The sequence below is a fragment of the Ornithorhynchus anatinus genome, chromosome 9 (assembly GCF_004115215.2).
Source record: "Ornithorhynchus anatinus isolate Pmale09 chromosome 9, mOrnAna1.pri.v4, whole genome shotgun sequence".
Classification (NCBI taxonomy): Eukaryota; Metazoa; Chordata; class Mammalia; order Monotremata; family Ornithorhynchidae; genus Ornithorhynchus; species Ornithorhynchus anatinus.
This window is the reverse complement of record NC_041736.1, coordinates 14,157,105-14,183,706: the sequence shown is the minus strand read 5'-3', so window position 1 is coordinate 14,183,706 and position 26,602 is coordinate 14,157,105. Positions and strand designations below refer to the sequence as shown.

Below are 26,602 nucleotides of genomic sequence, written 5' to 3'. Positions count from 1 at the left end.
AGGTTAAAATGTAAAGGAATCAATGAGTATAACAATTAGGGATTTTTTTGTTCAGCTTTATACAATTTTTAAACATTAAAGAGTTTCATAAGGAATTATATCTTCTGGGAATAGAAACAGTGTTGCACTTCCCCTTTGGGATGTGTGGATTTTACTACTGCATCTGGCACAGTACAACATTATCTCCTGGTTCACTGAGAAACTCAAAAACTGATTATGTCAAAAAACAGAAGTTAAAAGGCTCACAAGAGCTACAATCCTCAGTCAGTTTATAAACACATATGCACATTTTAAAAACAGATACATTAGGCTCAGCAGGAATCATTGACTCATTCAAGAACCTCTCCCTAACTTTGCAGCCTTGGAAATTAAATCAGGGAATGCCTTCTCTGACACACCACCCATCAAATCAAATAATCCAATCACGAGCTTCTTAATTGTAGCGTGACGTAGTAAATTTCTCCCCACCACTGACACCTGGAAATATCACTGTGCGGTGGCTGGTGTTTGGAGAAACTGAGCGTATGAGACATGCCCACTGTCCCTATTTAACTTCAGAGAATGAATCTGTATTCCCTAAGTGGTAGACTGGATTCTTACTGCAACCCAGCCCACATACTTACTCTACTAATGTCAACCTGCTTTGTGTACCTCAAACTTGTCTGCCTCGCCATCAACTCTTGCCTACATCTTCCCTCTGGCCTGTAACTCCTCCCTCTTCATATAAAACAGACCATCACTCTCCCCACCTTCGAAGCTATTCTAAAAATAACCTTTAAGTTAATCAGTCCTATTTATTGAGAACTCTCTCAATAAATACATAACAGAGGTGGGACATTCCCCTGCCACGTAGCCTTTGCGTATATTGCATCAATGGTTCCTTTATATGAAGGAAACACATCTTGTGCACTTGGGTCTGGTATCGGTGAAAACCTTGTCTTGTGTACTTACAGATCAGTACAAGTTAATTAGGTCAGACACGGTCTCTGTCTCACAGTCTAAGTAAATTGCATGTCTTTAAGCTAAACCCACCTCAATCAACCAGTCATATTTATTGAGTGCTTATTGTGTGCATAGCGCTGTACTAAGTGCTTGGGAGAGTAGTATATAACAATGTAACAGTCGCATTCCCTGCCTCATAATATTGTTTCTAATTGGGCTTTCTTCTGCTATCCTAACCAGTGTCCTTCCTGCTTTCGTTAATTCACGCAGGCTCTTCTTGTGTAAAGAGATAACAGGAAAGACCACATTACAGGATGAAAAGATGGCAGTGTTGGTGCCCCCAGGACCCGACAGCTTCGCCTACTTCACCCGGCAGTCCCTTGTGGCGATCGAGCAACGCATCGCTGAAGACAAAGACAAAGAATCCAAGGAAGAAAAGAAAGACGACGATGATGAGGATGCCCCAAAGCCCAATAGTGACTTGGAAGCTGGAAAACAGCTGCCGTTCATTTATGGCGACATTCCCCCGGGAATGGTATCCACACCCCTGGAGGACCTGGACCCATTCTACATGGATAAAAAAGTGAGAATTTATGGTGACTCGTAGTCTAATATTTCTGCTTAACTTTCGAGTACTGCTAGAAAGTGATGGAGTTTATTAGTAACACTGAGAGAGCAATTGAGTTGAGCTCAAACTGAATAAAATGTCACTGAAATGGAGTAGAATCCTTACCGGAAAGATCTACATTCTTAAAGGTTAGCTGATCAAATCTGATTCGGCTACAGGTGTGATATCTGGATTCCTTTGTGTTTCCAGAACCCACCTAGTGACATTATAGATATAAAAGAATTCCTGGATCCCATAATAAAGTAGGAAGGGTTTTTTTGCATGAAAATTAGAAGCCTGGATAATAATCTATAACTTCCAGTGTTTATTGTTATACTGTACTCTCCCAAGTGCTTAGGACAGTGCTTTGCACACAGTAAGCACTCAATAAATCCTACTGAATTGAATTTTCCCAATCTCCAATAAATTCCTTTAAAAAGTGTAAGGATCTTAAAGTGCCCTGCATGGTGCAGTACATTTCAAGTATCCATAGGAACTGTTTCAGCAGAAGAGTGCCAGTGTGTCCTGCTCTTTCTTAGGACTCCAAAATATTCTCCTTAGCAGCGTCACAGGTAGGCAGGTGTGAATCCAGCTCCTTCCCTTGCTTCTGAAACATACATATAAGTGTCCAGAGGAATAGTTATTTGCCCTACTAATTAACTGTTGGTGGAGTTGGCACAAGGAGCTGTTGAGCAACTATTCCTAGAGAGGACCCAGGAATGTCCAGAGATATGGGATTCTGAGCAGAGAGGTGTTGAACTCCAAGAGATGTATTCATCTGCTTAATTGTACCACATTTATTAAAATTGTACGCTGGCTGGTATTTTCCCTGGCATGTGCTTAATGCATTTGGATGTGTTTGAAGAAAGGTGAGAAGGGAGTGGAGGAAAACTGTAGCCCCAGAAATTTCTATTGGCCTATTCATACCGACACCACCTCTGTTCTCTCAGGGAGTACATTCAGACTGGAGGATATAGGTACATCTATAGACAATTTTCCCTGAAAATATTTGAAGTAGTACTATTAAAAGGAGGCCAAACTAATATCTTTTAGGCCTCAACTGGTTTATTTGAGGACCAGGGAATAAATTGGTCCTAAATACATGTCTTATTTAAACAAAAACTATAGAGAATGAGGATTCAGAGAGCAGGTTATTTCCTTATACGTGTAAAACAGGTGGAGATGGAGGTCAGGCATGTGCACCTCATCCGAGACTTGTTTCCTTTAAAATATAAGTAATCCATGTGGTCAATGCTTGGAACAGAGCTTAGAAAGATGACATTCATGTTTTATATTCATGGACCCAAACCAACAACAAAGGTTCTTTCTCTTCCCCAAGGTAGTAAGACAAGTTTTCCTTACATTTATCCACTCACGGTTAAGCCATGGGCCATCTAATCTTTCCTGATGAGTCTGAATCCTTTTATCATCTGTATGTAGCACCTGGTCTCTTGGAAATAAATACAGACCCCTAAAGATACCCAGGGAGCTTATTAACCAGTGGCTAGAGGCTTCATGGAAGAAGTAGAAAAGTAAAGACAGCCCTTCAAAATTTTGTCATAAATGAATGCAAACAGAAACCAAGTTAGCTGACTTAGTAAAAATACAGAATGCCTAGAAATGGCATAAAGCTTTGTTCCTCTGACCACCTCATCTGTAAAATTTGTGATATTCCAAATCAGGCACAACCAGTTGGAAAATCCGACTCATTTAATTTCTGTTATAATTACCAACTGAAATCTTGTTGTTGGATAGCCTCAGTAGGTACCTTTTTGAGGACAGTTAAAAATTGAATATGGGGAAATTATTAATTTGAGCAAGGTTAAAATGTTTTACCCTGGTCCAAGGTGACATGTGGACAGTCTGTCTACAAACATATTCTATAGATAATGTAGACTCCCAAAATTTCTTTAGACAGAATTATCCAATAACTTCAGATGAATGAGGACATTTTAGCCTAAAATATCTCAGTCATTCTGAACAACATATCTGAATTATTTGTGGGAGTAAGCCAGTGATGTAAGTAAACTAACTGGCAGTCAACACACTATACATTTTAGACACTATACAGAAAGAGCAACTGGGTTCTTATCCTAGCTCTGCCTCTTGCCTACTGGGTAACTATGGGCAAGTCACTTTTCTTTGTATCTTAGTTTCCTCATTGGGGATTCAATGATGATTAAATACGATTAAAGTAATATACCAGGAATCTTTACACTCCAATATCAGCTGTCTCCTCAGGACCCCGGATAAACCCTCGTGATATGATGCCAATGTTTCTCACTACTTCACTGGCAGTTGATGGCAGTGAGGCTCTTGCACTCTCATCTGATTGGCGTACCCAGTAGGAGGGTGGGGTACCGACAAGTAGCCACTAGAATTTTGCCAACTTTTGAGGTACTTATTTGGAACATTTTAGCAATAATGACAGAGTAAATTAGGAAGAAAACTGTTACAATTGCAAAAAAAAAAGCACACTAAATTGAGTGTATTAAGGAAAGAGAATAGTAATTGAATTCAAACCAATAATTTTAAAATAGTAATTGAATTCAAACCAATAATTTTAACATATTAAAGATAGTGAATGAATGCAGTGGGCTTGTGACTTGCAAGAGCAAATACAGTAGTGACTGAGAAATTACCAAAATGCCTAAAGGAGGAAAACAAGCAAAATCCAAAGGCATTAACAATGAAAAAACAATGAGTACTTTAATCTGAACTGCTGCCTTAGGTTTAAAAATTATCCAAAAAGAGCAGTGGGAAAAGGTTAATGCATCCCTGAAAGAATTTCAGTAGTAAAGTAGGATGTTTGAATCCATTGAAGGTGACCACAGGACTTCTTAAATGTCACATTTGAACATGTAGGAATGTTGGGATTAAATTTTAACCAATTTAATCCAAATGAAAAATGCAAATACACTTGGGGGTAACAGAACATTATTTTTCTAAGATTGTGTTGACAACATTTACTGGTTCCTTATGGAAATTTCATATCATTTGAAAAGCTTAGCAGGTGACACCTTAGCTGGAGGGAGATGAACACAGTGATTCTCTGATATGTTGTATGAGAAGGTGTCACAGCTGTCCCTACCCACTAGACATTCCAGTGAGGTCATGCAATTGTAGTTAGAAAAGTTTACTGGGTACTTAGCATACCCAAGGAGAGCTAAGCAGACTTTCTGAACACATTGGTGGCCCAGGCAAGACTAGGGCTGTGTCTAGCCTAATTATCTACCCAGCACTTTGCACGGTGCTTGGCACATAGTTAATGCTTAGGAAATACCATAATCATTGCTATTATTATTATTCTGGAGAGCCATCACTGCTGTTGATCTTGAGAGAGCAGGCACACACCTTGCAGAAAGTTATTTAGTGTGATCTTTGACTCTCCCTCTAAACTACTCTTTAACTCCTTTCTCAACTCCTGTTTTTTTGCCTTCACCCTTCCTTTCTTTTATCTTGTCCTGTTTTTTCTCCTAATTGTGATTAGCTTAGTCCTCCCTGTTTCCATATTCATTCTATTGTCCAAACCTCATACCATGCTTTACCTCTGCTTTTGTCCCTTTCTGTTCCTAAATCTTTTTTTTTTAATTCCTCCCCTATTATTGACTCTCTACTTTTCCTATTGTGTGTGTGTGTGTGTGTGTGTGTGTGTGTATACTTGTTATATATACACATATAGATACATTTCACTTTCTGTCCCTGCACCTCTCTTCTCTTCTCAGTCCACCAAACCCCGCAAAAATCCCCCAATACATATGCAGGCAAGGAAATTTATTTGCTATTGTTTTAATGAGATGTTCTTCCCCTTGATCCTGTTTATTGCCATTGTTCTTGTCTGTCTCCCCCGATTAGACTGTAAACCCGTCAAAGGGCAGGGACTGTCTCTGTTACCCATTTGTACATTCCAAGCGCTTAGTACAGTGCTCTGCACATAGTAAGCTCTCAATAAATACTATTGAATGAATGAATGAATGAAATAGAGTTAAAATAGAAAAAAAAAACTTTCCTAATTCTGCTACCCCTCCTTCCCCGCTCCCCAACAACAACCTTTGAACTCTGACCCTCCATGAATGTCTAATTTAAGACTTATGGAATGGTAGGCAAGAGAAGACATTTGTAGACTGCAGGCAGCATTTTGGATTGAATTTATAAAGTCATTTGGAATTATGCCATTATAATCTTACTAATTTTACAGTGCAATTTTTTTTAGAAATTAGTCTTTATAATTATTTAGTTTCCTGTTGAATACCACTGTTTTCCAAGAGCCTAAAGGTTTAGGAGCCATAAACACTGAAAGAGTGGCTTAGTCCATATGCAAGTAAGTGGTAAAATGGTTTTTGGTTACTTCAAAGACACTAGTTCATCAAACTAAATAATGTTTAATCAAGGTCGTTCAATGCATTGCCTTTATTTTCTTTTAATAGTAAACGTTTTCAAGGGAAATATATTTGTTGCCAAATTCAAATATTTAACTTCTAACATATTTTTACCTTCTATTTGCACATAAAATATATATGCTATTTCCTCTCAGAAGGCCAGCTGTAAGGATATGTGGCTGGTGTCCAGGTGGCTTCAATGAATACAGCACAGTTTGACTGTCAGAAAAAAGCTGGCCATCAAATACAGATAAAGTTAAACCACCAATGTTTTCCCTTAACTTCTCTGTGTTGGAAGAAAGTGACTCTAGAGGAAGAGATGTAAAGCTTGGCATAGAAGAGGTAGCGTGTGTGCTAATGTTCACAGGGCAGATACTATGAAATATATATTAAGATAAAGTTTGCTTTCATCCTGTATTTTTTTCCCCCACAGACTTTCATAGTATTGAACAGAGGAAAAACAATCTTCCGATTCAGTGCCACCCCTGCCTTGTACATTTTAAGTCCTTTCAATCTTCTTAGAAAAATATCGATTAAAATTTTAGTACATTCATATCCTTTCAAAAGACTTGCAATGTTTCATCTGGCAAATCAAACTGGAAGAAAATGCACTTCTGTGTTGTTACTCAATTGTTTCTTATAGTTTGAACCTGTAATTTTGGTTAATCGTGGACCGAACTCAGTCGGGGAGAATGATGCCTGGCACATAGTAAGTGCTTAACAAATACCATTTAAAAAATATATGCAAGAATATATGTTTAAGAGTTATAAGAAACATTTTAAATATTCTGCATAACAAATATGCCTGTTTTGCTGGGAATGATTGTTTGAAGCTAGCCTAGTTATATTTTTAAAGTGAGAAGTGTGTTAAAATTTTCATAAATAATTTTATCGGGTATTTACAAAGTGCTGGATCGTACAGTTTCTCAGTGTATGTTCCTTGACTGTTCTCTACCTTATTCAGCATGCTCATTATGTGCACTATCCTGACCAACTGTATATTTATGACCCTGAGTAATCCTCCGGAGTGGGCAAAAATTGTAGAGTAAGTTTCCGGAACACTTTTTTGAAATATTTTCTCAATTAGAGCATGGATTTCTTCCTGTCACTGCCTGTGCCTTTGACTTCCATTTCTTTCAGTCTGTCAGCAATGACTCCACCTGGGCGAGGCTGTCCCTCCCATGAGTTATTGCTACTCTCCTTTCTGTGGTTTTTCACTTGCCATCCCAGGGGAGGACAATTATGACTAATGTTAACCCAGCCCAGGGGGACATTGGGTGAGTGCCCAGTGATGTGCCGGCTAGCCTGCATTTGTCTGGAGACGGTGGCAGCTGGGCATCGAGTACATCATTCTGAATCTCCCAAGGAGGGTCATCGATCCCCAGAAACTCTTCCTAAAAAGTCAGTCGGGAGTTTTAGCACCGGGGAATTTGCCAGGTTTGAGAGACAACTGTTTGACCCTAGTCCTCACTCCATTCAGTGGGTGGATGGGTCAGCAATCAAAAGAGCTACCATAAACAACAATTTGGTAAGATAAGAGTTCATCTTTGCGTCTGGGAACTGATTTGCTATATGGAGTTAGAGCCGATTCCTTTCAGTGTTACGGCTGCATTTGTTACAATTGATTTTTCCATGAATACTTGCCTGTAGGTATACTTTCACTGGAATATATACTTTTGAATCACTTGTAAAGATCCTTGCAAGAGGCTTCTGTATAGGACCATTTACTTTCCTCCGCGACCCATGGAACTGGCTCGATTTCACTGTTATTTCATTTGCGTAAGTATGCTTTCTTTCTTCAACAGGGTAAGGGTAGGCAATTCTTGGAAGGCAAAATATTTCAGTCCAACTGTACCTCTACGGAAGACACCTTTTTAGCCGAATCGTACTTTGATGGATTAGGAAATGAAGCTTGAATTTTCTATCCCCCCAAAAACCTCAAGGGATTTATTATCTTCTTTTATCGTCCATTGTTGCTATGAAGTCCTGGATTGTTTGGTAGGAAGTGTAGAATATCTTGGTTTTATAGGTGGAGAAAGTCAGGCCTGACTGAATCACTGTCAACCAGGGAAGAATCCAGTGAGAGGCTGAATAGGAACTCAGGTCATCTGATTTCCAGCTCAGAGCTCAATCCCCCAGAAATTATTCTTCCACTTTTATGTAATTTGTAAGACAATATATTCAGAGAAAATCCAGAAAAAAATCCTCTGACAAAAAAAGTTTTTATTTATTTTTCATGATCTACTATATGAACAGGACATTTTTCAGGGGAAGCAATTTTTTTTTAAGATCTGAATTTTTCACTGGAAAAATTTAAGTTAATATTGCAACAAAACATTATTTTCAATTTTTAGTTACCTGAAAATCATTAATGTGCATTTCTTTCAAAAATGGATTAAAACTAACAGAGTGGATGTTCATTTTCCCAATTTCATGTGATTCTACAAAGTGAAGGCAATAAATGTAGAGCACCATTTTTTTCCAGGGTAAGAAATGTATCATTTTACAGATAATTTATTTAAGGGAAATTTGTAGTGTCCATCTAATTTTGAATTATATTTAGTAGCAGACTATTGATGAAATAACTGATAGATTATGTTTAGATACCTGATACCTTAAAAATTCAATTTATGAGGTCTATTTTAATGAAATACAATTAATTGTAACTGGTGAAAAGAGACAGATTTATTTGGTGAAAAGACTATACCTCAATTTGGAATTTTTTTAGCAAGTTCACTCATTTTAGAAAGGTCTTTATGAAAGGCTGAGGTAACCAGTATGCATTCTGTCTCAATTTTGAATAACTCTGATTTAATTCTACAGGTATTTAACAGAGTTTGTAAACCTAGGCAATGTTTCAGCTCTTCGAACTTTCAGAGTCTTGAGAGCTTTGAAAACTATTTCTGTAATCCCAGGTAAGGATAAAATGGTGTGCAGCAATAGGCCCCTTATGTCTCCAACTGTTTCTTGTGTGTTGTCATTGTGTCTGTGTGTGAACTCCCCTATTACAGATATCTGACAGAGTTTGTGGACTTGGGCAATGTCTCAGCATTGAGAACATTCAGAGTTCTCCGAGCGCTGAAAACTATTTCGGTCATTCCAGGTGAGAGCTAGGTTAAACACTGAGGCTGATTTTTTGTCCAGTTGGAAAAAAAAAATTAGCAAAAGATTATCATTCATGTTTCCAAAATCAGGAATCAAAGTAGAGTAGATTTAGCTATTTATATATGATTCCTTGCTTTTGTTAACATTGGATTTCTAATCAAAATCAGCCTCTGAGTTTAATAATTGCATGAGACTTGCAGTATTCATGCAGCCCATATGGTTTGCATATAGTTTTGAAATTTTCTCTAAGAATTTCACATTTGGCACTGAAAATTTCAATTAGTTTAAAAATTGTTTTCTAACAGAATAGGCAATAAGATTTTTTTTTGGAAGAGCATGGGATACTGCATGAGGAATTAGTTGTCTTTCCCTTTAGCCTTTCCTCATTAAACCATTTCTAGATGAAAATGAAATGCCATTATAATTTTCAAAACTGTCTCAGGTGCATCACCAAAATGTCTATATCAAGTGAAACGGATGGTTTTTTTTAAGAGGAAATGAGCATTAGTTTTTTGGTTGTTTTTTTGTAACATGGATTTCATAATAAAGCATGAACATCTGCTTCTGTGGATGGCAAAGCATTCCAAATGCTTTTGTTTTGCATAATAAACTAAGTGATTAGAACACCTAGCCTTTCACAGAATCAGATAAATTAAAAAAAAATCCGTTCCTAATCACCATCACAGGTAGCAGACTTTTCACGATCACTTTACTACATTGTCAAGCCTTGTGGTCATTGATATGGAACAGTGCATGGACTCATTAACTTTGGAATATAAACTGCTAATGTTTTGAATGTTTAGGTGCTTTCTTTCATCATCCTAAACCCATTCTCTGTTTTTAGGGCTAAAGACCATCGTGGGGGCCCTTATCCAGTCAGTAAAGAAGCTTTCCGATGTAATGATCCTGACTGTGTTTTGTCTGAGTGTATTTGCACTGATAGGACTGCAGCTGTTCATGGGTAACCTGAGGCATAAATGCTTGAAATGGCCTCCAAGCAATTCTACATACTACAATGAAACAATGCAAAACTTAACTGGAAACCTGTTTAACAAGGAAGAATACCTCAGTGAAAAAAGTAAGAAATGCTATTAAAGATGGGGAGAAGGAAGGGGAAAAACAAATTCTTTCAGGATATTCTACCATTTTTTCTCTCTTTTGTCCTTCCTTTTCCTGCTCCACCCCAATCCTTCTTTCTCCTTCTCCTCCTCCTCCTGTTGTCTAAAGCAAACTATTTAAATGCAAACCATTGAATATAGAAGTGTATGCAGGAATTTGAAAATGATGTTCTGTCATTTTCTATTTCCTTCCTTGTATAGCCTCATAATTCAGTGATACAAAAACCCAAGTTAGTAAGATTTGAAAGAATGTTTGTTTTAAAAAAGTCCCACCAGACACTGCCATAAGTAGAACAAGTACCCTTTTAAAAGGACAAGTTTTTATTTCCCATCAGTTTTTGTCATTATTTGCATGAGTCACTGATTTTTATGTTCCTTAATTAGGTTTAATTTTTAAAATTCCCGTTTCCAGTTTTTTACTTGACTACAGTCTTTGCTACTCATTTGTGCGAGTGTGCAACCACGTGGTTTTAAACTTAATTTTTAAAAGCCTAATATTAAAAAATACAGAAGAGATTTTCATTCTTAATCGCTTTTAAATCCTGCCTTGAAAACAAAGCTTCAGGTCCAAGGTAGTCACACTCCCCTAGTTAAGGTCTATTTTGAATTCCTTACAGTCCCACCCTTTCAGCGCACTACCTCTTCCTCACTCAATTCTCCTATGTTTTTGGCCTACATTCCCATATTGTCAGACATTGCCAAAAAGAGCTTTGAACATTCTCCAGCACATCACCCTTCAGGATATCATTTCATTTGTGGCTCTCTTGAGTATAGTTGCAGTCATTTTCTGGCCATTCCTCATAGCATCTCTTCTCAGTGCCCATGAGTCAACTTGTTTTTAGTATCCCCATCCTTCCCCTAAGATGCAGTATTCTGGGAAACAGTAATAATGATAATAATGATGGTATTTGTTAATTGCTTATTACATGCCAGGCGTCTGGGTGGATACAAGCAAATCAGGTTGGACACAGAGTCCCTGTCCCACGTGAGGCTCACGTGGGGCTCACGGTCTCAATCCCCATTTTACAAATGAGGTAACTGAGGCACAGAGAAGTGACTTGCCCAAGGTCACACAGCAGACAAATGGCGCAACCGGGATTAGAAGCCATGACCTTATGACTCCCAGGCCCTTGCTCTATCCACTATGCCAGGCTGCTTCCCAGTAGTTACATACAGTAAGGAACTGTTGGAAACATTGCACTCTGTTCCAGTGCTCCTTCAAGTTGATTGCAGAAGTTAAATAATTAATAAGAAGGGGAATCGTGTTGCAATCACCCATAAAGATCGAGGCTTTTTCCCCTCAAAAATAAGCTCTTTTAATTTTTGATAGAAGACTATTTTCTTTCTATTGTGATTTTTTATGGAAAAAAGATTGCTTGAGGTATGCCAATCAGCATAATGTTCAGGCAGAGAAAAGAGAAACAATGAAAACTCAGAGAAAATGTTTCCCCACTTTAATAAAGGATGATAGTGGTCCATAGTACATTCTTTATTTATACGGAATGCATTCACCTTTGGTAATCTTCACTGCTCTCCATTTCCTAATGCTCCTCAGTTCTCCAGTGGAGAGCTGAATTCCTCCTCACATCTTGGGTGTGGGGCAAATGACCGTCACAGTCCTTGAGGGGGTGAAGATTTCTATTTCCCCAAATGCTGCCCCAATATCAATAGGGCATTGTTCACCACAGCCATCAATTAGTCGTTGGTATTTATTGAGCAATTTTTACTATGTACACAAGCACTGTACTAAACACTTGGGAGGGTGCTGTACAACAGAGTTCACAGACATGTTCCCTGCCCACCATGAGCTTACAGAAGGGGAGACAGACATTAATATAAAGGAATGAATTACAGATTAAATCATATATCATAAATTACTCATTTACTCAGATTAATGTCTGTCTCCCCCTCTAGACTGTAAGCTTGTTATGGGCAGGGAACATCTGCTAATTCTGTTACATTTAATTCTCCCAAGTGCTTAGTGCAGTGCTCAGTAAATACGATTGATAGATTGATATGTACTTAAGTGCTGTGGGTAACTATCAAGAGACACACTCCTCCAGACAGTTCCAATTATTTTCATTACTACTATTATTATTGTTATTATAATTATTATGGAATTTGTTAAACGCTTACTATCTGTCAAGCACCATTCTAAATGCTGGGGTAGATACAAATTCATTAGATCAGGCACAGTCCCTGTCCTACATGCACATTCTCATCATCTTCATAGATGGTACAGGATTTAATGACTGCCTCTATTAAACACATTAGTCAGAACGATACAGAAATTTTATTCTCACTTTTCTGAGTATATCTGATTCCCGCACCTATTCATAATCATTTTCCTAAACAATCAGGATTTCTGTACCAGTTTTCATAGTTTTCCAAATGGTTACTTCATCCTCTTTCCTTTATACTGGTTTTGGAATAATGATGTGTGTAAATTATTGACTGTGCAATGCCATTATTCAACTGGAACATTAGCTCTGCCAAAAAACTTCTAAGATACGAGCATAACACTTATTTGGGTAAAGTAAGCTCCAAAATCATGGTTTCATTCCATCTTCAACTACTTTCCTCTCAGTTTTTTTCCCAGTATAGGAGAAAGGAAAGTTGACTAATGACCATTTAGTCCAGTTTGAGCATGGCAGCAAATCTTAGTTTGGGGCAAACTCGTGCATTTGGTTGTCACGTGGGTAAGCAAAAGTATGAGTCAGAAAGAAGTGAATGGATATAAGTAATTCTAGATTCCACATCCAATATGTAGCAAACTAAAGGTTCTCTTTATGTATTAACACTGGAGATGACGGTACTTGTGTCACTGCTAAGTCCAAAGAGACTTAAAATGAACTGGAGCCAACATAAGACATGGCAGCCCATAAGGTAGTTGAGCGGTTCTTAGCTGGTAACTGGGGGAGGAAAGAGAGAGTGGGCCTAGAGAGTAGAGAATCAGGTAAAGGTAAAAAGGGGCAGCTTGGAGAAAATGGCAAGGTGAACAGCTTCAGGGAGCTGCTACTCTAAGTCTGCTGCAGCCCAAATACAAACAAGCATATCTGGATCCAATACAGATCCACAGATGGATACATAGTTCCTAGCTCACATAGGAAGAGCTTATCTATAATGTTGGTATTTGTTAAACGCTTACTATGTGCCGAGGACTGTTCTAAGCGCTGGGGTAGACATAGGGGAATCAGGTTGTCCCACGTGGGGCTCACAGTCTTCATCCCCATTTTACAGATGAGGGAACTGAGGCACAGAGAAGTTAAGTGACTTGCCCACAGTCACACAGCCGACAAGTGGCAGAGCTGGGATTCGAACTCATGAGCCCTGACTCCAAAGCCCGTGCTCTTTCCACTGAGCCACGCTGCTTCCCTAACATAAAAGCGCACAGACAGATATATTTGTATAAACGGCATGTATTGGCACCTTCTCTGGGCAGTGCTTGGAAGCATATTGTGAAAACAAGAGATGTGGTCCTTGTCCTCATGAAGTTACAATCTAATGGGGGAAGCTGGACAGATAAAAATGATTTGCATGCAATAGAATAAGAGGAAAAGTATATCTATGACTGGTAAAAATAAAGTAAGTCGAACCCAAACTAAGTAAAAGGAATCATATGCATATTATATATATATATGTGCATGTGCCAAAAATGATGGCATGATATCTGGGGAGGTGGGGAATCATGTACAGAGGAATGTCACAGAGATAAAAATAGAGATTTATCTAGAAAGGTAAGAGCAGAAAGTTAGGAGGATGGGCAAAGCCATCAACCATTTGTATACAGGTGCTTTTCTAGTTCATAAAAATTAGACAAAACTTGTTGCTGAATCACTTGTTGAGAATGGAACAGATGCAGTAGCTTTTTCAGGCCCCTAAAGGTGCTCCTTATTGCCTTGGATATTCTAAAGGCCCAGAAAAGGTAGTGCCCATCCCCAAGGAGAGCAATTACCTGACAACTACAACTTTTTCAGTGCATCCATTTTTGCATTCAAAAGCTATTTCTTTTCTTTAAATGTACTTAAATTCTCAGGAGGCCAATTATACCCAAATCTTTCGCTGTTACCTGTCTAGGAATTATTCTGAAGTGTTAAGTCTCTCCAGCTTGAGCTTAATTGTCATATCTTTCTAGTCTTCAACAGAGTGGTTGTTGTAGTCTGATGTTGTTCTAGGACAGAGTTTCTCAAACCAAAATCCTCCTCAGTAGGATTTGTAAAGTGAGATGGCCTATCTGCTGCCAAGCTAGTTCCCTATAGAGTAGGTGGTAAAATAAATGGCCTTCAGAATTGTACTATGAATGTTCTAGAACAAAACATTCTTGTTGCCAGAGAGCCAAAAATGAAGAAAGTGGATAGCTCTTTGGGAATAAGCGAGCATGGACACAGTGCTCCAACAACAACTAATAAAACAGCTTTCACTGATAAGTAACTTTGCTAGCAAAAGTACAATAATTACACTGACTGTGATATTTGTTAAGTGCTTACTTTGTGCCAAGAGTACTACTAACTAGAGAAACACTGTGACGTAGTGGATAGACCATGGACCTGGGAGTCAGAGGACATGGATTTTAATCCCGGCTCCGACACTTGTCTGCTTTGTGACCTTGGGCCAACCACTTAAATTCTCTGTGCCTCAGTTACCTCATCTGTAAAATGGGGATTAAGACTGTGAGCCCCACGTGGGACAACCTGATTACCTTGTATCTACCCCAGGGCTTAGAACAGTGCTTGGCACATATTAAGCGCTTAACAAATGCTATTATTAGTAGTAGTAGTAGTAGTACAACTATTCAACCCATATTTTACAGATGAGGAAACTGAGGTAGGTGATTTACCCAAGGGCTCACAGCAGACAAGTATAGACCTGGAATTAGAACCCAGGTCCCTTGACTCCCACTCATTATTAGCATTACTAGTTGTATAGAGTGCTGTGAAATTTATACTTGCATTTTTGTTCTATTTTCCTCCTGATTTGCTCAGTGGGAACTTGTTCATTCTAGCTAGCAAGCTAACCCAAAGCCTCTTATATTCAGGTTTAAGCATATTTACTGGATTTATTGACTTCAGGTTTCTAACCAACTATTTTAACTCTGCTACTAGTTTTTAATCCATGAATTATTTTTTTTTATATTTCAACAGAAAACTTCTATTATTTGGAGGGACAAAAGGATGCTCTCCTCTGTGGTAACGGTTCAGATGCAGGGTAAGAAGTATTTTCAAAGGCCAATGTTCTTTTTTTCACATTAGAACCTATCAAATATAGACTCAGGCTAACTCATTTTTTTGTCCAGAAACTCTTAACCAACCTCAAACTCTAGTAATCTTTCAAATGGCACTATGTTTGATTTCTTACTTGGGCTCACAGTGGATAATAGGGAATGGGTTATTAAAGCTCATCCTTGTTCAGACAGAATTTACAGAGTGGCTTGGGGCTGTGAAAATTTGCTTGCTACTAATAGGTTAAGCTGGGAGTTAGTTTAGGGCTAGGGATGGTGATGATGAGAACTCTATGAAGATGATAACTTACTCATTTGATAGAAATTGGTGCCTATTGAGGATGCTCATATTTGACCTAGAACTTTTACGTTGACAAATGTCTTCCCTGCCTGTGCATTGTAATCTTGGCTTTGGTGTCATCAGTACAGACCAAGGTTCTGCAATAACCCCATCTTTTCCCCTCCAAAAAAAAAAGGGTCAGAACATCTGTTGGCTTTTTGGAGGAGGCCAAGGAAGCGGCACTTATAGCAAAGTGTAGGGGATGCACAGAGGAGATGCCATCCAGACTGATGGCGGCCACAACCTGCTATGGACCCAACACTGCTGAGTGCTAGGTTAGATACAAGAACTTAGTACAGTGCTCTGCACACAGAAGCACTCAATAAATGCGATTTAATGAATTAGGTAGTACGTTGTCCCTGTTTTCCAACCAGGGCTCAAAGCTGCATCTGCTACAGCAGAATGGAGAAGCTGGAGGTTGGCATGCAGCATATTTTCAGATTGGCAGTTTAGATGTGAAGCTAAGAAATGTCATATTCTTGGGATTTTTATCGTTTTTTTCATGGCTCAGTGGAAAGAGCACGGGCTTGGGAGTCAGAGCTCATGAGTTCAAAACCCAGCTCTGCCACTTGTCAGCTGTGTGACTGTGGGCAAGTCACTTAACTTCTCTGTGCCTCAGTTACCTCATCTATCAAATGGGGATTAACTGTGAGCCTCATGTGGGACATCCTGATGACCCTATATCTACCTCAGCGCTTAGAACAGTGCTCTGCACATAGTAAGCACTTAACAAATACCAAAATTATTATTAAATTATTATTTTTCCTCCAAGTAGTCAATATCCAGGTGAGGCAAGTACATGATGAGATGCACGAGTGATATAGTGCATGGCCATTTTGAAATCTAAAACTGGGGCAATCTGTCCATTTTATTTTTCATTATCATCATCATCATCATCATCATTATTATTATATGTGAGTTTGATACTTCCCTTGAGCCACGGTGGTGCAAGTATGCCATCTAATCGTACATCGCGTTCAGAAAATTCATCACACCTTCCACTGCTTCCAAAATCCCTTTTGCCTTCTCGCAGAGCCAGAACTGGTAATGTGAGGCAACCTATCAGATCACTGTAGGCAAGGGATATGTCTCTTTCTTCTGTTTTACTTTCCCAAGCCCTCTGAAGAGTGTTCCGTAAGTCACTGGGCATTCAGTAAGTAGCACTTTCATTATTACTACTTGTAAGCTGCTCTTCTGGATCAGTCAAGAAGCAAGAGGATAGATTAACGGGGATCGAAAATAGGATGCCAGTAGACCTCAGGTGGTTGCCTCTGCTGGTGTGCTATTTTCATTTCCTGCTGGTGTGTTATTCTCACCGTCTATTAATGGGTGCTGTGGGAAATGAGAAAATCCCTGATGTAGGGTCTATTTTTCTGGTGTTTGTTTTTTTAAGGCACAAACGCTTGGATGACGTGTTGCTGTTCTTAGTGCCTGACATGTTACCTTGTTGGTGTGCAGTAGATTTTAATGTCTCCAATTATTTGGTGGCTGAAATGTTTGTGGACTGTTAAGTCATGCATCAGATAGGCTTTCAGGCCCCAGCCATAAAAGATATTAGGCTGACTCTAAGAGAAATTAAATTGTGAGCAAGTTAGAATCTTAAAAAAGTCAAAAGCAAAGTAGAAGTAATAGTGGTATTCATTGAGTGCTTCTGTGTCCAGAGTACTGCATTAAGAACTGACCTGAATATATAAAATAAAGCAAGTCAGTATTATCAGAGTCTCGTCCTGGCTCCTGAACCTCTGATGAATGTTGCAATCAACTGCTTAACCCTGGCAAGTATGGAAAGACCTGGTGAAATTTAGAGGACTTGAAAAAAATCGTCATATGCTGAAAGAGCTCTTGATCTGCATACAAAACTAATCCTAAAGAAAATTAATTTCAGAATTTTTGTAATTTGAGCATGGAAAAACATAGTGACCTTTCTGGTGAGCAACAAGAAGCCTTCAATTAATCGGTTCCAGGTTTACAAATTATAATTATAACGATGCATTGAGGGTTTTAAATGCTTACTACATGCCAAATACTGAGCTAAGCACTAAGGTAGATATAAGAAAATCAGGACACAGTCGCTGTGGTTCACAGGAGGTGGGAGGGATAGGGAGTGGATTCTGAAGTCTAGGTCCTAGGATCCTAGGGTTGTTACTCACTAGTGTTTCCCCATAATTTTAAGTGAAACAGAAAAGGATTTAAAATAAAACACTACCTTTTTTTTCATTTATAGCCAGTGCCCGGAAGGGTATGTGTGTGTGAAAGCTGGAGTGAATCCTGATTATGGCTATACCAGTTTTGATACCTTCAGCTGGGCCTTCTTGGCTCTATTTCGGTTGATGACTCAGGACTATTGGGAAAATCTCTACCAGCAGGTGAGAACATAGTGAAACAAAAACTATTTTGGGGGGAAGGGAGGGGCGCGGGGGGAGGAGTGATATGGGAGTGATACGTTTAATAAATTAGGAACCCAACTAACCTGTAGTAAGTTTCTTACTGACTTCATGGTGTTTTCATGCGGCTAAAAGTTCACTTACCATTTAAAAACACTCAGTCACATGCTTTTATTTTCCTGTTCAAATTATTTTTGATACACGATTAACCTAAGTGAAGAGCTCTTACTGGGATAATTCACATACCAAGATTTGCAGTGGGAGAGGATGGAAAGAAACAGAACGGGTGACTTGACACCATTTCCTGTGTTCTGATACGATTAACAACACTATTCTATCGCTATCTGATTGGCATCACTTTGGTACAATCACTGCTGCCACAAGGATTAATATAGTTCCCAAAGATATCTAAAATACTCCCAAGAAGTAGTTCATGCACTTGAAATATCTACTTTGTTAAATATTACAAAATGCTTCTCTGTACAATGGAAATGTGAGAGTTCATCAGAGATTACTGCCATTCTGTAGTGCGATTACCACCTTTAATTGGGTATTAAAATGTTCCTTGTTTCATTATGATTTTGCTAAAAAAGGGAAATTGCAATGTTAAGTACAAAAATCACCTCCTGCTTTCATCTCTGCATCTATTTGTCCAAATCAATTACTATCTTTTTGGGTTGTGTTTTGTGGTTGTATTTTGAAGTGTGAATATACTAAGTAGTATACATTGATAAAGCTGTCAGATTTTGATTATTCTCACTAATTGAAAAGAGACTCCACAGGACGATAAATCAATGCTGTAGGCAATTCCAGAGAGGACCTGGTGGGGGACTTAAGCCCTGCCAGGAAAGCGGGGTGATGTGGCATCAGGGCTAGGCAATGGAGGAAGGCATAGGTAAATGGAGAAAGTTGGCCAAGGTTCAGAAGGAAGGCAGACTCCCAGCTAATGACATCATGAAAGTCTGCTACAGATAATCTACAAGGTAGATAGCATACATCCATAAAACTGAAATATGACTGTACTCTAAAATGCAAGCTAATGCATACTTTTCTTCATCTGGATTTATTACCCTGTGATTCTCTTCTATAATTGTGGACCTTCTGTCCTATGATATAAAAATATGTGATAGCAACAGAATTTCTGATGATGCCCTGAACCAGCTTAAATACATTTATAAATGTCTACTTCATATAACCTGATTAAAATGTGTCCTGCATTCAAAAGCAGCATAACTGTTCCTAGATTCAATGCTGAGACTTACAGATGGCATATAGGTTCTAGAGAACATAAGAGGCAAAGAAAAGAAAAAAATTAACTTTTTGTTCCCCAGACCTTACGTGCTGCAGGAAAAACATACATGATATTTTTTGTCCTGGTGATCTTCTTGGGCTCTTTTTATCTGATAAACCTGATCCTGGCTGTGGTCGCCATGGCCTATGAGGAGCAAAATCAGGCCACCATGGAAGAAGCAAAGCAAAAAGAAGAAGAATTTCAACAGATGTTGGAACAGCTTAAGAGGCAACAGGAAGAAGCTCAGGTATTACTTTAATTTAAATATAAAGTAATTAATGTGGTTGACAGATATGAAATGAATAATGTTGTGGTATTTGTCAAGCGCTTACTATGTGCCAAGCATTATTCTAAGTGCTGGGGGATACAAGGTGATCAGGTTGTCCCATGTGGGGCTCACAGTTTTAATCCCCATTTGACAGATGAGGTAACTGAGGCACAGAGAAGTTAAGCGACTTGCCCAAGGTCACACAGCTGACTAGCAGCGGAGCCGGGATTAGAACCCGGGACTTCTGACTCCCAAGCCCACGCTCTTTCTACTGAGCCACACTGCTTCTCTAATAATAATGATGACATTTGTTAAGTGCTTATGATTTTGCAAGAATTATACTAAGTGCTGGGGTAGAAACAATATAAGCACGTCGAAGTCCCCGTCCTAGGTGGAACTCACAGTCTAAGGGGGAGGACAATGGGCATCTCGCCCCCATTTTAAAGATAAAGTTACTGAGGCATATACAGTGAAGTTAAGTGACTTGCCCAAGGTCACACAACAGATAGCTGGTGGAGCTGGGATTTGAACTCAGGTCCTTCTGAATCCCAAAGCCTTACTTTATCCACTAGGTCACACTGCTTCCATGCTCCTTCCCAAGAGAACTCATTGTGGGCAGGGAATATGTCTGCTAAGTCTGTTGCATTGTACTCTCCCAAGTGCTTAATGCAGTGCTTGGCACACAGGAAGTGCTCAATCAATTCCACTGGTTTATCGATTGAGAGCTGGACACCCCTTCCACCACTAATATCACGTTGACATTGTGAATCTTTTGTCACACTGTCCTGTCCCTTAACCAACAGTTATTTTAACAATTTGTAAGATTGTGAGTTCCAAGAGAAGCCCTTAGAACCTATATATCGTCAGTTCAGTGTGCCCTGGGAGGGGGCTACAGATAATCAAAGGAACAGCTTCCAGACGTCTCTGCCTCTTCCAGAAGATTGACCATAAAATGCCAATGACCCTAACTTTAATCCAACTAAATTGGATTTTCTAAATTATGGGATTATCATTGATATGCAAAGACAGTTTCTCTTTTCAAAGGTCATTCCATTGCTTTGTAATTCCCTTGAGCAAAGCTTGATTCAGTTGAATGATGTGCTTTTCTTATATACAGTTCAAACCCTGAGCATCAGAATTAAGTACAGAAGGGAAACTCCTAGATGAGTTCTACACCTCAGAATCTCAAGACTGAGTCTTTAAAGCATAATAATAAAATTAACAAGGACTAAGAATTTTCTTCATAGTGTCTGATTGGTCCTGAATGTGGGTTTAACCTTTTGTTCATGCAGGCTATAGCAGCAGCAGCAGCAGAATATAGAAGTGCCGGTGGAGGCAGAGGAATGGTACTTTCAGAAAGTTCTTCGGAAGCCTCCAGGCTGAGCTCTAAGAGTGCTAAGGAAAGGAGAAACCGGAGAAAGAAAAAAAACCAGAAGAAACAATCTAGTGGAGAAGAAAAAGGGGATGATGAAAAACTGCCTAAATCTGAATCGGAGGAGAGTATCAGGAGAAAAAGTTTCCTCCTTGGTGTAGAAGGCAGCAGGCAGGCACGTGAAAAGAGACTCTCTTCTCCCAACCAGGTACTGTACATTCCAAAGATCCATGTGAACGGAGTCAGACTGAATATATTGTTGAGATTAACCATCTGTGTGGGGTGGACGTCATTCTGGGGAGGAAATTTTCCATTTTTGGCCCAGATTGGCCCCAAACAAAATGAACAGGCATCAAACTAAAATGAGTGTGGATTGCTTTCAGAGACCGATAATAAGCCCCACCAAACAGCTTACACTTTGGTGCACCAGTGTCAGTGTGTCCTCTGATGGATAGCCTGATTTCAGGCTTTTCCAACCCCCTACGCTGTACTCCTATCTGACTGCCCTCTCCTCTTCCTCCCCCACCACCCGGGAGGAGTCGTTGAGCAGCATCTGGCACCCAGGCAGACTGGCAGCAAATAACATGGAATAATGGAGCCACGATTGTCCCAATAAATCACAACCTCCCCCACACAATGAGCAGTTGTGAATCGGGCAAAGCTGTGGCGAGTCAGGAGTTGCACTCAAGGATAAAATTCCCCATCATAACCAGCTCAGGTTAACACTGGTGATGCCAAATCTTAGTCCCTTCTAAACTGACTGGTAAAACGAATGGTTAAGATCGGCCTGGTATGCAGAATGCAGGCCCAAATTGGAGTCATCCTGTAGCAGGGGGGAAGCTCTGCCATTTTTATAAAGGTGAAATCTAGTTGTAACAAACTCCGGTATTATGCTGTACGTGTCAAATTGCAAAATGAATGAACATTTATTGACTAACACAGAAATGAGATGCACCCATCCACATTCCCTCTTCACTGTCTCCTAGCTTCTGGTTCCATCCTCACATTTTGAATCCTACAACCACCACAGCAATAAAGGCCAAAATTGCAATGTATATTTACACACTGGATGAGGACAGAGTGGTATCTCTGAGCCTGTAGCTATTCCCGGGGCTGTTATTCTGATACTCCACAACCTGCAGGTGGCCTTGCATTTAGAATATCATTAGAGCCCTAAGAAAAATGTGGATTCTGTAAGATTATTTTTCCACAGGCCATTACGTGTGTCCTGGCAGATGTAGCTAGTTTGGAAGGAAGGAGAGAGAAGGAAAATAAATGGTGTGTTGCATATGTGTGGAGGGAAAAGTACTTTGTAACTGGCCAAAACAAGTTGCTCTGGAATTTGAGGAAAGGCAGAAACATAGGAAAAAAAAGTTTTAAAAAAGGATGTTGTTTCATTGTTTCATTTCATTTTTCATGTTTCATTTCACTCTTACAGGTATTTTTAGTTCATGAGTGGTCTGTTCATTCTTCCATCAGGATGTTTTGTAGGAAAAATAGTTTTTCATAAATTCATTTCTTCTGAAGATCACCTTGGAAATGATGTTGACATTACTTAGGGAAAGCGCAATGTGTTTAGTAGTTTGTATTTTATAGTGGCACTGTGAATATCATATTGGTTTAAGGAATGTACATTAGATAATTATTTATGAAAAGGAGCACATGCAAATTAGATTGAAATTAATGTATTTTTTTCCCTCCAACATTAGGTGATTAACTTTAAAAGTTAATCATCGTTCATGGCTCTAGGAACCCATTGACATTCGAGATCTGTGGCTGTTGGTCAGCAATTGTGTACAAGGATTTCCAACTCCAAAACTCTGTGTTTAAACAAACCCTCTTAAAGCGGTTTATAATTTAGTCCTCACCATGGGAGGTTAACCATGTTAACTCAGCAGATATCTGTTGCCTTTTTATTTTTCCTGCAGTCACCGCTCAGCATCCGCGGCTCCTTGTTTTCTGCAAGACGCAGCAGCAGAACAAGTCTCTTTAGCTTCAGGGGCCGAGGCAAAGATGTCGGATCCGAGACTGAATTTGCCGATGACGAACACAGCATTTTTGGAGACAACGAGAGCAGGAGAGGCTCTCTGTTTGTGCCTCACAGACCCAAAGAGCGGCGCAGTAGTAACTTGAGCCAGGCCAGTAGGTCTCTCCGGATGCTGCCGGTACTTCCGGTGAACGGGAAGATGCACAGCACCGTGGATTGCAATGGGGTGGTCTCCCTAGTTGATGGTCCTTCGGCCCTTATGCTGCCTAATGGACAGCTTCTGCCAGAGGTGATAATAGTTAAGGCAACTTCCGATGACGATGTAAGGAGGTTTGAGTTGTTCGGGCATGGTAGACCCATTGTGACTGCGTCAGCTAACTCTTCTGCTGAATGGGCTTTCATGGGGGTCGTCCCGGATTGGCCAGCCTTTGAATGGCTCTGCACTTGCACATCCCTGACATTTTAATTTTGCAGCCGCTGACCAAATACATAAATAAAATGCCCTGTGGAATTCTAGACACTAAGAAATACTCGGGGCGCTACAAAATAATCGGATAGGATGCCATTCTGTTGAATGTGTGATCCCCAAATGATCATTTTCTTTATTATGGTATTTGTCAAGTACCGTCCTAAGCACTGGGGTTGATACAAGTTAATCAAGTCAGACACAATCCCTGCCTCACGTGAGGCTCGAGCTAAGGGAGGGTGAAGAGGAATCGAATCTCCATTTTACAGATGAGGAAACCGAGGCACAGAGAAGTTAAGTGATATGTTAAGTTTGAAGTGGTCACTGGACATCTAAGTGGAGATGTCCTGGTGGCAAGAGGAGATGCAGGACTGCAGGTTAAGCGAGAGGTCAGGACCAGAGAGGTCGATTTGGGAGGCATCTATATAAAGATGGTCACTGAAGTCATAGATCGTATCTACCAACTCTGCTGTATTATACTCTCCCAAGGGCTTAATTCAGTGCTGTATACATGGTAAGCATTCAGTAAATATAATGGTAGGATCAGGATGTGGTAGATAATGAGTACCCAAGGCCCAGAATGTGTATCTTTTTGTGTCCCCTCCCATCCAGTTCTCCTAAATTTCCCCTCTGTGTCAACCTACCACTATATTTCCAAGTCAATTTCAATCAGTGACTCAGTGGAATCTGTTGAGCCATTTACTGTGTGCAAAGCACTGTACTAAACACTTGGAAAGCACAGAGTAATAGAATTGATAGACACAATTCCTGCCCTCCAGGCATTTGCAACCTATTGGAAGAGTTTAGTAATCTGTAAAATCCATTGCTACCTCATCTTCCCTCATTACATTAGGATCTGCATTCATGATCTATTGAGATTTTAGAAGCTCTGGAAGGGTGAAGCACAACATCGTGCTGTAGGTATTTCCTTCTAAGTGATGCCTCTAACCATTTACTTAATGTGAGATCTAGAGTGTGCTGTACCCCTGATGCTTCTGAACAAGGGAATCTTAGAATGAAAGAAAAGAAAAATGGAGCAACTAGGGTTGAAGTGGGGAAGGAGGCAGTGCAAGCAGGTGGTCTTATTGACCTGTCCTGAGGAAGAATGGCCTACTTTGAGGAGAAATGACAAATTTCTTGTTTGGGTTAGCTATTGAACTTCATTCATTCATTCATTCAATCGTATTTATTGGGCACCTACTTTGTGCAGAATACTGTACTAAGCACTTGGAAAGTACAATTCGACAACAGAGACATTCCTTACCCAACAGTGGGCTCACAGTCTAGAAGATAGATAACAAAACAAGTAGACAGGCATCAATAGAATCAAAATAGATAAAAGAATTATCGATAAATGTACAACTTGGCAATACTAATGATTGAGATAACAGAAACTTGGCCTGATCTTCCACTAGAGTTCCCATGCACACTTCTGGCTGGTATCATACTTCCCATTAAGACCTTTCAACCTCATGACTAAATCACTTCATTAATTTTTTTTCAATATGACCCCTTTAATTGAATCGGGCTGGTTTATTGTTCCCTTTTATTTGCTTGGACATGCCACAAACCCTAACAAACAACCTCATATATCCCATGACATAATTAATGCAGTTTAATCAAAGCCAAAATATTGCATGGAGATGCCTTTAAGTAGTATATGTGGATTCTATTATCTGCATGATATAGCTTCAGGCTATTAACAAATCAGTCTATCCATTACTATTGACTGTCAGACTTTTGTTATTTGTGGTATCCCTGGTAGGATAAGTGGGGATTCTAGCAAAATTTAAGCAATAAATTTAATATTACCATTTCGTAAGCCCAAGAGGATTCTGTAGTTGTACTTTTTTTTATCTGAACAGATTTAAATGCTCTATCATCACTGTTACCAAAATCTCCAATTCTGAGAATGAGAAAACATTCTGTGACCATCACAGTAGAAATACAATAAGAAAAGTCTGACATCGTAAACCGCATAGCTAAGAAACTGCTTGAATTGCCTATTGCAAGGACCTAAGACGCACTAGAGAGTCCTGTACTGTTCAATTACCATTACCATTCAGCAACCGGTGGTAACGCTATAATTCATCAGCAAATGTATTTGCAGGGCTTGACTACAGAACTAGACATGAGGAAAAGACGATCAAGTTCCTACCACATTTCCATGGATATGTTGGATGATCCCACTCTGAGACAAAGAGCAATGAGTATAGCCAGCATAATAACAAACACCATGGAAGGTATTGTGGCTGTTTATCTTGGAAAGAATTCTGAAGTTTTTCGCTTTAATTTTCAATGAATTCTGAACAAAATTTAAATGGCAGAATCAGGGCTTCAAGTGAAATTTAAGGACAAATCTGCCTGTGTAAACACTGGAAAGTGTTACCCATGAGGATGGGGGAATTTCATTCCCTAGGAGTCTTTGAAATGAAGCTATTATCACCTGTCAAAAAGGGTTTGTGCTAGAATCTGCCTTAGATCAACTGGTTCTATTTATTGAGGGCTTACTGTGTGCAGAATACTGTACTAAGTGCTAGAGAGAGTACTTTTTAACAGAAATGGTAGATACATTCCCTGCCTACAAAGAACTTACAGTCTAGAGAGGGAGACAGACATTCATATGAATGAATTACAGATATGTATCCAACTGCTGGGGGGCTGAGGGTGGGATGAATATTGGAGAACGTATAAGAACCATTCTAGCCCTACAATTCTGATTTTTTCATGTGTAACTATCAATGCTTCAGTAGTAGTGTCAAAAGAAACCAATCTCTTTCATGGGGCAAAATGTATAAGTATGGGTTTGGACTGAATTGTTTTCCTTTATGACAGTCTATAAATGTCACATGCATGGTTCTCAACTCATTTCATGAGTTTGTCTATGTCTTGTGTTACTTTCACAATACAGTTTGCCTTACTCTTTTATTCACTCAATCTTATTTATTGAGTGCTGACTGTGTATAGAGCATGGTAGTAAGCACTGGGAGAGGTCCATATAACTGTGACAGACACATTCTCTGCCCATAGTGAGCTTGCAGTCAAGAGGGGGAGAGAGACATTAATATAAGTAAATTAATTACAGATATGTATGTACATGAATGCTGTGGGGCTGGAAGTCAGGG

General features: G+C 39.4%; 1 protein-coding gene across 3 annotated transcripts in view; it reads left to right on the top strand.

Annotated features, from left to right (window-relative positions):
- LOC100083071 (sodium channel protein type 9 subunit alpha) overlaps positions 1-26,602 on the top strand; it is a 94,112-nt gene that overhangs the window by 24,965 nt on the left and 42,545 nt on the right. The window contains exons 2-13 of one of the 3 annotated variants that reach the window (XM_029072111.2): positions 1,213-1,525; positions 6,362-6,480; positions 6,884-6,973; positions 7,579-7,707; positions 8,752-8,843; positions 9,878-10,111; positions 15,293-15,356; positions 17,934-18,075; positions 19,425-19,631; positions 20,945-21,232; positions 22,953-23,300; positions 25,588-25,720. In XM_029072111.2, the coding sequence (XP_028927944.1) occupies positions 1,265-1,525; positions 6,362-6,480; positions 6,884-6,973; positions 7,579-7,707; positions 8,752-8,843; positions 9,878-10,111; positions 15,293-15,356; positions 17,934-18,075; positions 19,425-19,631; positions 20,945-21,232; positions 22,953-23,300; positions 25,588-25,720 (2,107 nt within the window). In that variant the 5' untranslated portion in view covers positions 1,213-1,264. Of the gene's footprint in view, positions 1-1,212; positions 1,526-6,361; positions 6,481-6,883; positions 6,974-7,578; positions 7,708-8,751; positions 8,844-8,939; positions 9,032-9,877; positions 10,112-15,292; positions 15,357-17,933; positions 18,076-19,424; positions 19,632-20,944; positions 21,233-22,952; positions 23,334-25,587; positions 25,721-26,602 lie in introns of those variants that run through there. The other 2 variants (XM_029072109.2, XM_029072110.2) reach the window with 2 other exon arrangements.